Genomic DNA, 16,250 nt, shown 5'->3' with positions numbered 1-16,250 from the left:
TAACATATCAATACTGTGACAAGAATCAAAGGAAAGCCTCAATGACACAATCTTAGACGTGATATATGTAGTTTATTATCATTACGTTCTCATAACTCACCACTGTTCTCGTCCGCAGCGCCGTCCAGCTGAGAAATGGACAGATTGGCAGAGAGAGAGTTGTCCCCCCTCCTTTCCATCTCCTCATCGGAGGATTCCTGGGGCTCGTCACTGAAGCTCTCCTCTGCATCCTTCACACCAGGTCTAGAGCGAGGTAACAGAGACATTGATTAAACAATGAGGCGTCGCTTAAACTATTCAGTCACGGCTCACCGCAGATGACCTTCATCCGACTGCCTAACATCTACGTTTACTGTTTACATGTGACTTCAGTGACAAGAGGAATCCAGCTCCTCAAGAAATAAGCATGAAAACTGGGGCACAAGATAGATGACATGCATTTTTTCAAAGAATGCTGTAATTAGATTTGTTTTCTTCATTTCATTTGTTTTCTTAATTTCATTTAATAGATTTGTTTTCTTCATTTAACTCATAATTCATTCATATTGAGCAAAAAGAACAAGGCAAAGAAACAAAAATGAGTCACCTCTGTCTAGAAGACGGTTCTGAGAGGTCGCTGTCCCATCTCTGTGACATCATCAGACTGAGTTCTGCCTCCTCCCTCTCTAGCTCTGGCCCCTCCTCCTCCTCGTCACTGTTGTAGTGAGCGCTCCCTCCCCCGGGCAGAGAATGCTGGAAGTTCTGCCTCATATGGGCTGCTCTGTACCCATCATCCTCCAGGCCTGCCAGCAGGTCCACCATGGCATGGTTCTGGCTGCTATCTGCAACACGCACACAGCAAACACAGCATGATAAGGGGAAATTACCTCAGAGGTCAATCAGCTCCATACTTAGATGCTTTTCTTATGGGCTGGAGTTATAACTAGGGCCCGGAGCTTTTCCTGGTCAGGTCATATGGTCAGATCAATCTCCTGGCGCTAGCTATGCTATATAAACAATATGTTGATTAAATACAGATTTTTTCCATTAAAATGACATAAGATCAGCTGGATATGCTGTTCTCCATAGACCAAATGAACACAGTAATCAGTGCGGTTTGTTTTCCTACCTAATAAGGGGGCGTGGCTGGATCTCTGGGAGAGGAAGGTCTGGCTGCTTTCCAACAGACTCAGAATGGCCTCCTCATCCACAATGGCCTCCCCCTGGTCTTTACCACAGTTCCTTTTAGCGTCTGAGTGGAGGAAAGAGAGGTGTGGGGGTGGGGGGAGCGAGACAGTGAGATGGAGCGAGACATGGGGGAAATGATCATTACTGACAAACAGAGTGCCTGTGTGTCCCAAATGGCAGCCTATTCCCTACATAGTGCCCTGGTCAAAAGTAGTGCACTATATAGGGAATAGGGTGCCATTTGGGACACATACACAGGGAGAGGTTCAGCATGAGGCCCAGCCATACTCCATCCTGGCTCTCTGTGTGTGCCAGATGCCTAGCCTCCCTGGCATGTCCACTGTTCCTACAGGAGACTTGGCAGACTGAGCGAGCAGATTAGGCTAATGTAGATCAACACTGTGTGTCACACTTGAAATTCAGTCACAGTAGGAGAGTTTGGGGAGAATTAGGACAAATGTCGATCCACCTTCTCTGGCAGAAAGAGACATTCTAGTGGAGAGTCGATAGGGAGATTTGTTGCTCTCACCTGTCTGAGAGTCTCTGTGAACCTCCACCTGGTTAGCTGGTGTACAATGCAGCACCTCTGGGGTCAGGACATCAGGGTATACAGACAGTTCAGCTGGGAAGGGATCCTGCTCCTCTGCCACGCCCTCCACAGACCCAGACTGAGTCCTATTTAAAAAGAGGCATTAGTTCAAAGGGAGATAAGGGAGACTGTTGTGGGCATGTAACTGCTAAGGTTATCACCAGTCACAGACAGGGCTCCTGGGACAGCGCTCCAGCAGTCAGGTTTTATTAGCATCCCTCGTCTTAATCAGGAGACATGGCTGCAGTGTGTGTGTGAGAGAGGGAGAACGAGAGGGAGAGAAACAAGTGTGTGTGTACAGTGTGTGTGTGAGAGAGGGAGAACGAGAGTGAGAGAAACAAGTGTGTGTGTTCAGTGTGTGTAGCAGGAGGTATGAATGGAAAGCTGGCAAGTGGCCAGTGGTTCTTTGGGATTTACCCCAAATGCCTCTTGGCTACAGGCTTTCTGACTATCAGGCTCCGTCATCCGCTCTGTTCCGTGCTTAGCAACTCACTACTTAGCAACTCAACTAAATATTGAAAAACATGCAAGGTGGAACTCAAAAAGGTGGAACAAGCAATGCCGGAATTAGCCCCCAAAAATATTTTAGACACCACTTCCCTTTCTCTACAAAAAAATAAATCATAGTTTGTCGTTGTGGGTGGATGAAGGAATGCAGATGTGCTCCAGAGATGGGCCTGTGTGTGCATGACTTTCTCACTCTTTGTTAATTAGTCTCGTCACTAATGACTTTTGTGGCTACAGGGGGACCTAGAAGGTGTCAGGGGATTCCTTCAGCCCGTAACACATTTCAGCCCTACTGTTCTTACTGCAGTACAGCCTGTCTGAGGTTACAATCAGAGGGACATAGAGAGATACAGAGAGACAGAGAGACACACAAATCAATTCAAAATAAAATAAAATGTTATTGGTCACATACAAATACTTAGCAGATGTTATTGCGGGTGTAGCGAAATGCTTGTGTTCCTAGCTCCAACAGCGCAGTAATATCTAACAATTCACAACAATACACACACATCTAAAAGTAAAATAATAGAATTAATACAAACAGTACCAGTCAAAAGTTTGGACACCTACTCATTCAAGGGGTTTTCTTTATACATTGTAGAATAATAGTGCACGCGAGAGAGAGACTGTACTTGTATATGTTAAAGAGCGCCAGTCAGCCAGTGAGAGTTGTGTGTGTGTGTGTGTGTGTGTATGTGTGGGGCACAGTTCTGCCAAGCCAAAGCTCTGCCAGGTGGGAGGAGACGGGTCCCTGTGCCAAGGCCCAAACTGCTCCCATACTGGCCTGTACCTGCCTTCGATAGAACCATTTCATTTTCCTCCCCTGCTTTCCTCCCTTTGGTAACAACTTAGCTTATCTGGGCCTGATGTAACAGCACACACAGGACCAACTGCACTTTTATTTATCTAAGGAAAGGATTTCTGCTCAGAAAAAAGGGGGAGCAGGGAGCAGAGAGAGGGATATACTAGACAGCACTGTAATCCAATCAACACCCTCCCTCCTTGCTCCCTCCTCATCTCTGGCCATTAAGATAAACCAGGAAGAGACATGCGGTCACCATCTCATACACAGTAGACAACCAAAAAGGCATTGGGAAAATAAGTAGATGTTTTAACATAAAGAAAGACCAGATGTAAATTCTCTCAAACCCCAATTTATGTGGTCTCCGGCGGTAGATATCATCTTGCTAACGAGATTGGGAGCAGCATATGTTTACTCTGAAAGACCAGCCCTGCTGCCCCCATTCTAAACTCTCCAAACCAAGCACAGCCATTTACTCACGCAATGTGGAGCAACTGTCTGCCCATCGATGACTTATAGTCAAGTTGCCCTAAAGACGGGGAAAGTGATAAACCCACGTAAAAAAATACCCAGCAAGATTGAGGGTGAAAGGTTTTACTTACACATCAAACTCATTTTCCTTCAGGATCTCCTTGAATCTCTTCATGAAGATTCTCTCGCTCTCCGTCGAGGCGACAAACCTGCGATCTGGAGGAGCATCAAATCAAATCTAATTTTATTGGTCACATACACAGATTTAGCCGATTTTATTGTGAGTGTAGCAAAATGCTTGTAAAATGCATGGAACGCAGTCAGCGGTTTAATTATTACACTTTGATGTATGTCTGATGCACATTACCTCGGCTCACATTGAGCATATTCCAACTAGCAGACGATGGCACATTTTGCGGCATTGTCCTATATACACAGTAACCAGTTTAGTAGGTATTTCGAATTTGGCAGTACGTCTAACCGGCCTCACGACCGTAGACCACGTGTAACCACGCCAGCCCAGGACTTCCACATCCAGCTTTTTCACCCTTGGGATCGTCTGAGACCAGCCACCCAGATAGCGGATGAAACTGTGTTTGCACAACCGAAGAATTTCTCCACAAGCTGTCAGAAACCATCTCAGGAAAGCTCATCTGGGTGCTCGTCGTCCTCACCAAGGTCTTGACCCGACTGCAGTTTGACGCCGTAACCGACTTCATTGGGCAAATGCTCACCTTTGATGGCCAATGGCACGCTGGGGAGGTGTGCTCGTCACGGATGACTCCCGGTTTTCATCTGTACAGGGCAGATGGCAGACAGCGTAGATGGCGTGGTTTGGGCGAGTGGTTTGCTGATGTCAACGTTGTGAACAGAGTGCCGTGGGGTTATGGTATGGACAGGCATAAGCTACGGACAACGAACACAATTGCATTTTATCGATGGCAACCTGAACGCACAAATATACCGTGATGAGATCCTGAGGCCCATTGTCGTGCCATTCATCCGCTGCCATCACCTCATGTTTCAGCATGATAACGTGCACTGCTGCATGTCACAAGGATCTGTACACAATTCCTGGAAGCAGAAAATGTCTCAGTTCTTCCATGGTCTGCATACTCACCAGACATATCACCCATTAGGCATGGTTGGGATGCTCTGGATCAACGTGTACGACAGTGTGTTTCAGTTCCCGACAATATCCAGCAACTTCGCACAGCCATTGAAGAGGAGTGGGACAACATTCCACAATCAACAGCCTGATCAACTCTATGGGAAGGAGATGTGTCACGCTGCATGAGGCAAATGGTGGTCACACCAGATGCTGACTGATTTTCTGATCCACGCCCTTACCTTTATATATATAAAAAAAAAGATATCTTTGACCAACAGATGCATGTCTGTATTCCCAGTCATGTGAAATCCATAGATTAGGGCCTAATGCATTTATTTTCATTGACTGATTTCCTTATATGAACTGTAACTCAGTAACATCTTTGAAATTGTTGCATGTTGCGTTTATATTTTTGTTCAGTGTTGTACTGGGTCAGACCCTCCTTTGGCTCGAGAACAGCCTGAATTCTTTAGAGCATGGAAACATTGCTCAATTGGTATCAGGGACCTAACGTGTGCCCGGAAAGATTGTTCCACACACCATTACACCACCGGCACCAGCCTGTACCGTTGACACCAGGCAGGATGGGGCCATGGACTCATGCAGTTTATGCCAAATCCTGACTCAGCCATTAGTATGACGTAACGGGAATAGGGATTCGTCAGACCAGGCAATGTTTTTCCACTCCTCAATTGTCCAGTGATGGTGGTCGTGTTGGTGGTTGTTTTTATCCATTTACATGTCGTACCTAATAAACTGGCCACTGAGTGTATATTCAGTCAATAAGCATGTAGACCTGCTAGAAGTTGACTGTGGTGTTAACTAATGGAGGATTGGGCTGTGAGGAGGTATAGCTCTGTCCATCACTCACCCTGTGACTGTGGGGTCTCGACCTGAGATGACTGGTTCACTCACCCTGTGACTGTGGGGTCTCGACCTGAGATGACTGGTTCACTCACCCTGTGACTGTGGGGTCTCGACCTGAGATGACTGGTTCACTCACCCTGTGACTGTGGGGTCTCGACCTGAGATGACTGGTTCACTCACCCTGTGACTGTGGGGTCTCGACCTGAGATGACTGGTTCACTCACCCTGTGGGGTCTCGACCTGAGATGACTGGTTCTTCTCTCGTCGTCTCTGCTTCTCGTCCTCCCAGATGACCTGCAGGCCAGGGTTCCTGCCAATCTGATCTACACACACACACACACACACACACACACACAGTTTAGCATAGATCCCTACACATAAACCTCTGCACTCCCCACTCTATCCGTTTATCTACCGTCAGTTGGATGAAGGCCTTTTTCAAGAAGAGAACATTGACGCACACATAGGAATGTGACGAATATAGAATTTGGGGTAATGATTAATTGCCACGGTTATTGTCATAATTGTCCTTAGAGATATATTATATAGAAAATGATCTACAACATATGAATACAACACAGCTTTGGAGACACCCCTGTTAAATGTTTGTCTTTTTAACTCATTGTTTTGATTGCTTAGAACATTTGGAAATAAAGCTTCTCCTGCTGACTGTGCCGTTCTGCTCTTAAAATGATTACCAACTTTACCCACTTCATGCAAAAATTAAAAACTGCATTTGAGTAAAACTTCTCCTAAAATAAATGTAATGAGACAATACATTTTGTAGTTGACGTTTTTTGTCCATAATTGTCGGTTACATGATTATACAACGATTGTGCCAGTCCTACTCACACAAAGCAAAGTTAAAGATCATAGATCCAGAGCCAACCACTCAGAACTAGGCACAAACTCAAAATCATAGAATCAGTCTTCAACCATTTCCTTTTCAACAGAGAGTTTGTATATCCGTTTTTGGGGCAGATGGAAAATCTACGTGCCAAGACCACATATGTGGACTACCATGGTGAGCCGCCTCTTTCTACCGTGTGTGTGTGTGTGTGTGTGTGTGTGTGTGTGTGTGTGTGTGTATTGCCAACACTCCATATTATGAGCACAGCTAATCTAAAACACAATCAAAAATGCAATCACTTTGTTACTTTTGTTCCTAGTATGTATCAAGAATAGCAGGAAGTCTGTAAAAAGAGTTCATTGTGAATTGAGATATTGGAACACATTCCAGCAACAGATGAATATTCATACATGTCTCTGCATGTTCTGTACACAGTGTTCTCTTTTTGCTTTAAGTTCTCAGTTCAATATGCTCTTCCACACTACATCCCCGTTTCCCTCTCCCTCCCCAGACAGAAGGTAGACAGATAGGGTGAGTGGACAGTGTTTGTTCTGGGCCGGATGGTCACTGATCTCATGCTCCAATGTGCTAGAGAGCAGGAGCTTGGCAGTGTGGTAAGAGACTGACAGCGTTTGATCTGGAGGCCTCCGTCGCTCATCTGTGTCACATAGGTAGCGCCCCAAATGGCACCCTATTCCCTTTATAGGGCTCCTTTAGGGATTCTAGTCAAATGTAGTGCACTACAGGGAATAGAATGCCATTTGAGAGGCAACCACTGATGTGGAAAAGCCACCATCACTCAACTGTGTTACATAGTCAGAGAAGAAGTGAGTCAGTAGCCATCCGCTCCCTCAGGCTCTCGCTCATGTGTGCCGACCGTGTCTGCCTGACTGGTTGACTGTTTGATCTATGACCAAAAAAAGTGTTCAAGTTTGTTGTCCTTACTGTCTATCTCCAGACGGTTGAGGATGTCTGCAGCCACAGCATCTGCCTCCAGCTCACACGTACTCTGTTTCTCCACATCCTCCAGGACTAGAGAACTACATCACACAGAGACAGAAACAGAGAGAGACAGACAGACAGACAGACAGACAGACAGACAGACAGACAGACAGACAGACAGACAGACAGACAGACAGACAGACAGACAGACAGACAGACAGACAGACAGACAGACAGACGGGAGAGAATATATAGACATAATGACATTTGAAATGTATTTTGGAATGTCGGTGAGTGTAATGTTTACTATTAATTTGTATTGTTTATTTCACTTTTGTATATTATCTACTTCACTTGCTTTGGCAATGTTAACATACGTTTCCCATGCCAATAAAACCCTTGAATTGAGAGGAGGGTGCAAGAGATCAAATCAACCTTACACAGAAAAAAAAACTCAAAAAGAAACCACAGTTATCATGTACAAACAAGAGCTAAACAGCTGACACCGTAGAGGCCCAGAACATGTGAATGGAGCCCGTCTGAGCAGGTGTGTCTCACCAGGGTGTGGCATCCTCCTGCCAGCGGACAAACGTGCCTCCCAGGGAACTGTCACTCAGTTTGGAGGTACAGGGGCTCTTCAAGGGTCTGCTGCAGAAGCCCTGGTGATCTGGGGGAGACCCCTCTGTTACACACACACACACAGACACACACACACACACACACACACACACACACACACACACACACACACACACACCAATGTGAGTCACGTGTTGGAAGTCAATCTGAGGAGTTTTGTTGCTGAGACAGTCCACCGTGCTTTCAACATACAATAAGACTAAAAAAGCATACCAGCTCAGTATTTCAAATGATTTGGATCTACACAGATTTTTTTACACAGGGTTTTCAAATGTCTGTCATCGTCTTCATCCCAGATTACAAACTCACTTTCAAGTTAGCGCAATACTAAAACGTATGTAAACATTGTCACAGCGCTTTGGTCTCTTTCTACTTTTTGGTTCTTTGCAACCCCCTTTCCATTGATTGCATGAAATCCAGATTTAACATTCAAGCCCTCTCTTTGTCTGGGAGGAGTTCCTGGCCGAATCATGCCTGGTGGTGTGATGCTGGGTTCTGCCTCCCCTGGCCCAGGAGAGACTTGCTCAGGCATGAAGAGCACTGCAGAGTGGAGATACCTGTCCCATCTCTGCTCAGGATAAGCACTTACTAAGCCTTTGTCAAGATCAAACAGAAAAGACCTAATCTGCCGCTTTATTCACAGCCATCAGGCAGGAGAGAAAGAGTGAAGCCAAGGCCAAGTTCAACCCTCTGATCCGAGATACCTCCCCTGATCCTCCACTCCCACGGAGATACCGCCCCTGTTCTACCACTATCTCCCTCCCACTGAGGGGCCTAGTGATTATCAGTTTCACTTCAAGGGATGAAGGGAGGTAGGAGGTAGGATGTCCGTGTCTGACTGCCCCCCGGCCTCAACCCTCAGATTACAGGCTCGACTTTATCATTCTCACTAGGAGATATCAAATGTCCCAGCTTGGCTTGCTGCTGCGGCTTTGTTTTGGTTGGCAGAGGAGAGGTGGGAGGTCATATTAATACTAAACAGCTGTGTAAAGTACAAGTTCTATAAACGACCGAGTTCAAAAGGTCAGAAGTAAATCGATCCATATCCAAACCCAGTGGTTTATTTCTCTAGATTGACGTCAGGGTGTTTGTCTGTCCAGCTCTGTGAAACAGAGGAAGAGACTGATGATATTACTAGGAATGTGCCTCGGGATCCTGGATTGGGTGACATACAGGGATGTGGCCTGGATCTCTCAATCTTGTGCATAATGACTTATTGTCTGTAAAAGCCTGGCGGTGTTCCAGAATCCTCTGGGGTTCGAGGAGAATGTGCAGGAGGCAGAAGCTAAGAGTTACTCCTCTAGTCTAGTTTCAGGGCTGGAGGGGGGCTGCCAACTGGCCGGCACCCCATTGCTTCTAGTTCTCCCTCCCTCTTCATCTGTCCTTCTGTTGTAAGCTTTGCTGTGTGTTTGCAAGGTGTATTATTCAAAGCACTGTCGTTGTAAAGCTTTATGATTAAAACCTTCTCTATCTATACGGTCAGGTCTTTGAAAGGCCAGGGTGTCATCTGGTTGGCACTCCACACTGGCCAGGATGCATTATGTAGCAGGACAAGGAGGTGTGTGTGTGTTCACCGGTGTGAGATAGATGGTGTGAGCTAGAGAAGCAGCAGAGGCATCTCAAGGCCATTGTAAAGAAATGTACTAATACATCATGACACAAAGCATGGCAGCATTCCCTCTCTCCTTGTCCTCCCTTACAGCCTCCCCACAGAGCCAGAGCACGGTGGAGGAGGTGACCCTATAGCCTGGGATGTCTGTCCATCAGAGAAGAAAACAGCCTTGGTCTCTTATGACTGGGCATGCTGCAAATACATAGTACTTATCCACATCAAACACTAACAGTAATATCAACCACATCTAACAGTAACACTAATATCAACCACATCAAACACTAACAGTAATATCAACCACATCTAACAGTAACACTAATATCAACCACATCTAACACTAACAATAATATCAACCACATCTAACAGTAACACTAATATCAACAACATCTAACACTAACATTAATATCAACCACATCTAACACTAACAGTAATATCAACCACATCAAACAGTAACACTAATATCAACCACATCTAACACTAACACTAATATCAACCACATCTAACAGTAACACTAATATCAACCACAACTAACACTAACAGTAATATCAACCACATCTAACACTAACAGTGATATCAACCACATCTAACACTAACAGTAATATCAACCACATCTAACACTAACAGTAATATCAACCACATCTAACACTAACAGTAATATCAACCACATCTAACAGTAATATCAACCACATCTAACACTAACAGTAATATCAACCACATCTAACACTAACAGTAATATCAACAACATCTAACACTAACAGGAATATCAACCACATCTAACAGTAACACTAATATCAACCACATCTAACACTAACAGTAATATCAACCACATCTAACACTAATATCAACCACATCTAACAGTAATATCAACCACATCTAACAGTAATATCAACCACATCTAACAGTAATATCAACCACATCTAACAGTAATATCAACCACATCTAACATTAACAGTGATATCAACCACATCTGACACTAACAGTAATATCAACCACATCTAACACTAACAGTAATATCAACCACATCTAACAGTAATATCAACCACATCTAACAGTAACAGTGATATCAACCACATCTAAAAGTGATATCAACCATATCTAACACTAACAGTGATATCAACCACATCTAACACTAACAGTAATATCAACCACATCTAACAGTAACACCAATATCAACCACATCTAACACTAACAGTAATATCAACCACATCTAACACCAACAGTGATATCAACCACATCTAACACTAACAGTAATATCAACCACATCTAAAAGTAATATCAACCACATCAAACACTAACAGTAATATCAACCACATCTAACACTAACAGTAATATCAACCACATCTAACAGAAATATCAACCACATCTAACAGTAATATCAACCACATCTAACAGTAATATCAACCACATCTAACATTAACAGTGATATCAACCACATCTGACACTAAAAGTAATATCAACCACATCTAACACTAACAGTAATATCAACCACATCTAACAGTAATATCAACCACATCTAACAGTAACAGTGATATCAACCACATCTAACAGTGATATCAACCACATCTAACACTAACAGTGATATCAACCACATCTAACACTAACAGTAATATCAACCACATCTAACACTAACAGTAATATCAACCACATCTAACACTAACAGTAATATCAACCACATCTAACACTAACAGTAATATCAACCACATCTAACAGTAATATCAACCACATCTAACACTAACAGTAATATCAACCACATCTAACAGTAATATCAACCACATCAAACACTAACAGTAATATCAACCACATCTAACAGTAATATCAACCACATCTAACACTAACAGTAATATCAACCACATCTAACAGTAACACTAATATCAACAACATCTAACACTAACAGTAATATCAACCACATCTAACAGTAACACTAATATCAACCACATCTAACACTAACAGTAATTTCAACCACATCTAACACTAACAGTAATTTCAACCACATCTAACAGTAATATCAACCACATCTAACAGTAATATCAACCACATCTAACATTAACAGTGATATCAACCACATCTGACACTAATAGTAATATCAACCACATCTAACACTAACAGTAATATCAACCACATCTAACAGTAATATCAACCACATCTAACAGTAACAGTGATATCAACCACATCTAACAGTGATATCAACCACATCTAACACTAACAGTGATATCAACCACATCTAACACTAACATTAATATCAACCACATCTAACACTAACAGTGATATCAACCACATCTAACACTAACAGTAATATCAACCACATCTAACACTAACAGTAATATCAACCACATCTAACACTAACAGTAATATCAACCACATCTAACACTAACAGTAATATCAACCACATCTAACACTAACAGTAATATCAACCACATCTAACACTAACAGTAATATCAACCACATGTAACACTAACATTAATATCAACCACATCTAACAGTAATATCAACCACATCTAACATTAACAGTAATATCAACCACATGTAACACTAACAGTAATATCAACCACATCTAACACTAACAGTAATATCAACCACATCTAACAGTAATATCAACCACATCTAACAGTAATATCAACCACATCTAACACTAACAGTAATATCAACCACATCTAACACTAACAGTAATATCAACCACATCTAACAGTGATATCAACCACATCCAAAAGTAATATCAACCACATCTAACACTAACAGTAATATCAACCACATCTAACATTAACAGTGATATCAACCACATCTAACAGTAATATCAACCACATCTAACAGTAACAGTGATATCAACCACATCTAACAGTGATATCAACCACATCTAACACTAACAGTGATATCAACCACATCTAACACTAACATTAATATCAACCACATCTAACACTAACAGTGATATCAACCACATCTAACACTAACAGTAATATCAACCACATCTAACACTAACAGTAATATCAACCACATCTAACACTAACAGTGATATCAACCACATCTAACACTAACAGTAATATCAACCACATCTAACACTAACAGTAATATCAACCACATCTAACACTAACAGTAATATCAACCACATGTAACACTAACATTAATATCAACCACATCTAACAGTAATATCAACCACATCTAACATTAACAGTAATATCAACCACATGTAACACTAACAGTAATATCAACCACATCTAACACTAACAGTAATATCAACCACATCTAACAGTAATATCAACCACATCTAACAGTAATATCAACCACATCTAACACTAACAGTAATATCAACCACATCTAACACTAACAGTAATATCAACCACATCTAACAGTGATATCAACCACATCCAAAAGTAATATCAACCACATCTAACACTAACAGTAATATCAACCACATCAAACACTAACAGTGATATCAACAACATCTAACACTAACAGTAATATCAACCACATCTAACACTAACAGTAATATCAACCACATCTAACACTAACAGTAATATCAACCACATCTAACACTGACATTAATATCAACCACATCTAACAGTAATATCAACCACATCTAACATTAACAGTAATATCAACCACATCTAACACTAACAGTAATATCAACCACATCCAAAAGTAATATCAACCACATCTAACACTAACAGTAATATCAACCACATCTAACTGTAATATCAACCACATCTAACACTAACAGTAATATCAACCACATCCAAAATTAATATCAACCACATCTAACAGTAATATCAACCACATCTAACACTAACAGTAATATCAACCACATGTAACACTAACAGTAATATAAACCACATCTAACACTAACAGTAATATCAACCACATCTAACAGTAATATCAACCACATCTAACAGTAATATCAACCACATCCAACAGTAATATCAACCATATCTAACAGTAATATAAACCACATCTAACACTAACAGTAATATCAACCACATCTAACAGTAATATCAACCACATCCAAAAGTAATATCAACCACATCTAACAGTAATATCAACAACATCTAACACTAACAGTAATATCAACCACATGTAACACTAACAGCAATATAAACCACATCTAACACTAACAGTAATATCAACCACATCTAACAGTAATATCAACCACATCTAACAGTAATATCAACCACATCCAACAGTAATATCAACCACATCCAACAGTAATATCAACCACATCCAACAGCAATATAAACCACATCTAACACTAACAGTAATATCAACCACATCTAACAGTAATATCAACCACATCCAACAGTAATATCAACCACATCCAACAGTAATCTCAACCACATGTAACACTAACAGTAATATCAACCACATCTAACAGTAATATCAACCACATCCAACAGTAATATCAACCACATCCAACAGTAATCTCAACCACATGTAACACTAACAGTAATATCAACCACATCCAACAGTAATATCAACCATATCTAACAGTAATATCAACCACATCCAACACTAATATCAACCACATGTAAAAGTAATATCAACCATATCTAACAGTAATATCAACCACATCCAACAGTAATATCAACCACATCTAACACTAACAGTAATATCAACCACATCTAACACTAACAGTAATATCAACCACATCTAACACTAAAAGTAATATCAACCACATCTAACACTAACAGTAATATCAACCACATATAACAGTAATATCAACATCATCCAACAGTACTATCAACCACATATAAAAGTAATATCAACCACATCTAACATTAATATCAACCACATCTGACAGTAATATCAACCACATCTGACAGTAATATCAACCACATCTAACTGTAATATCAACCACATCTAACACTAACAGTAATATCAACCACATCTAACACTAAAAGTAATATCAACCACATCTAACAGTAATATCAACCACATCTAACTGTAATATCAACCACATCTAACACTAACAGTAATATCAACCACATCCAAAATTAATATCAACCACATCTAACAGTAATATCAACCACATCTAACACTAACAGTAATATCAACCACATGTAACACTAACAGTAATATAAACCACATCTAACACTAACAGTAATATCAACCACATCTAACAGTAATATCAACCACATCCAACAGTAATATCAACCATATCTAACAGTAATATAAACCACATCTAACACTAACAGTAATATCAACCACATCTAACAGTAATATCAACCACATCCAAAAGTAATATCAACCACATCTAACAGTAATATCAACAACATCTAACACTAACAGTAATATCAACCACATGTAACACTAACAGCAATATAAACCACATCTAACACTAACAGTAATATCAACCACATCTAACAGTAATATCAACCACATCTAACAGTAATATCAACCACATCCAACAGTAATATCAACCACATCCAACAGTAATATCAACCACATCCAACAGCAATATAAACCACATCTAACACTAACAGTAATATCAACCACATCTAACAGTAATATCAACCACATCCAACAGTAATATCAACCACATCCAACAGTAATCTCAACCACATCCAACAGTAATCTCAACCACATGTAACACTAACAGTAATATCAACCACATCCAACAGTAATATCAACCATATCTAACAGTAATATCAACCACATCCAACACTAATATCAACCACATGTAAAAGTAATATCAACCATATCTAACAGTAATATCAACCACATCCAACAGTAATATCAACCACATCTAACACTAACAGTAATATCAACCACATCTAACACTAACAGTAATATCAACCACATCTAACACTAAAAGTAATATCAACCACATCTAACACTAACAGTAATATCAACCACATCTAACAGTAATATCAACATCATCCAACAGTACTATCAACCACATATAAAAGTAATATCAACCACATCTAACATTAATATCAACCACATCTGACAGTAATATCAACCACATCTGACAGTAATATCAACCACATCTAACTGTAATATCAACCACATCTAACACTAACAGTAATATCAACCACATCTAACACTAACAGGAATATCAACCACATCTAACAGTAACACTAATATCAACCACATCTAACACTAACAGTAATATCAACCACATCTAACACTAATATCAACCACATCTAACAGTAATATCAACCACATCTAACAGTAATATCAACCACATCTAACAGTAATATCAACCACATCTAACTGTAATATCAACCACATCTAACAGTAATATCAACCATATCAAACATTAACAGTAATATCAACCACATCTAACAGTAATATCAACCACATCTAACAGTAATATCAACATCATCCAACAGTACTATCAACCACATATAAAAGTAATATCAACCACATCTAACATTAATATCAACCACATCTGACAGTAATATCAACCACATCTAACTGTAATATCAACCACATCTAACAGTAATATCAACCATATCAAACATTAACAGTAATATCAACCACAGTTAACTGTAATATCAACCACATCTAACAGTAATATCAACCACAATTAACAGTAATATCATCCACATCTAACATCAACCACATCTAACAGTAACATCAACCACATCTAACAGTAATATCAACCACATCTAACTGTAATATTAACAACATCTAACTGTAATATCAACCACATCTAACATTAACTGTAATATCAACCACATCTAACTGTAATATCAACCACAT

At 40.5% G+C, this 16,250-nt stretch overlaps 1 protein-coding gene across 2 annotated transcripts in view; it reads right to left on the bottom strand.

Annotated features, from left to right (window-relative positions):
* The window catches only part of LOC110529197 (DNA polymerase zeta catalytic subunit), a 115,557-nt gene that overhangs the window by 40,376 nt on the left and 58,931 nt on the right, over positions 1–16,250 (bottom strand). For both annotated transcript variants that reach the window (XR_016497633.1, XM_090242736.1), the window contains exons 5-12: positions 7,865–7,988; positions 7,310–7,404; positions 5,739–5,837; positions 3,668–3,752; positions 1,697–1,842; positions 1,109–1,231; positions 587–821; positions 101–243 (exon numbers count right to left, since the gene is read on the bottom strand). Coding sequence is in view for 1 of the 2 variants with exons in the window: in XM_090242736.1 (XP_090098862.1) it covers positions 101–243; positions 587–821; positions 1,109–1,231; positions 1,697–1,842; positions 3,668–3,752; positions 5,739–5,837; positions 7,310–7,404; positions 7,865–7,988 (1,050 nt within the window). In the remaining variant the exon portion in view is untranslated. The remainder of the gene's footprint in view (positions 1–100; positions 244–586; positions 822–1,108; positions 1,232–1,696; positions 1,843–3,667; positions 3,753–5,738; positions 5,838–7,309; positions 7,405–7,864; positions 7,989–16,250) is intronic.

Source organism: Oncorhynchus mykiss, chromosome 8, assembly GCF_057628025.1.
Source record: "Oncorhynchus mykiss isolate SJ-2025 chromosome 8, ASM5762802v1, whole genome shotgun sequence".
Lineage (NCBI taxonomy): Eukaryota > Metazoa > Chordata > Actinopteri > Salmoniformes > Salmonidae > Oncorhynchus > Oncorhynchus mykiss.
This window is presented reverse-complemented; position numbering and strand designations above follow the sequence as displayed.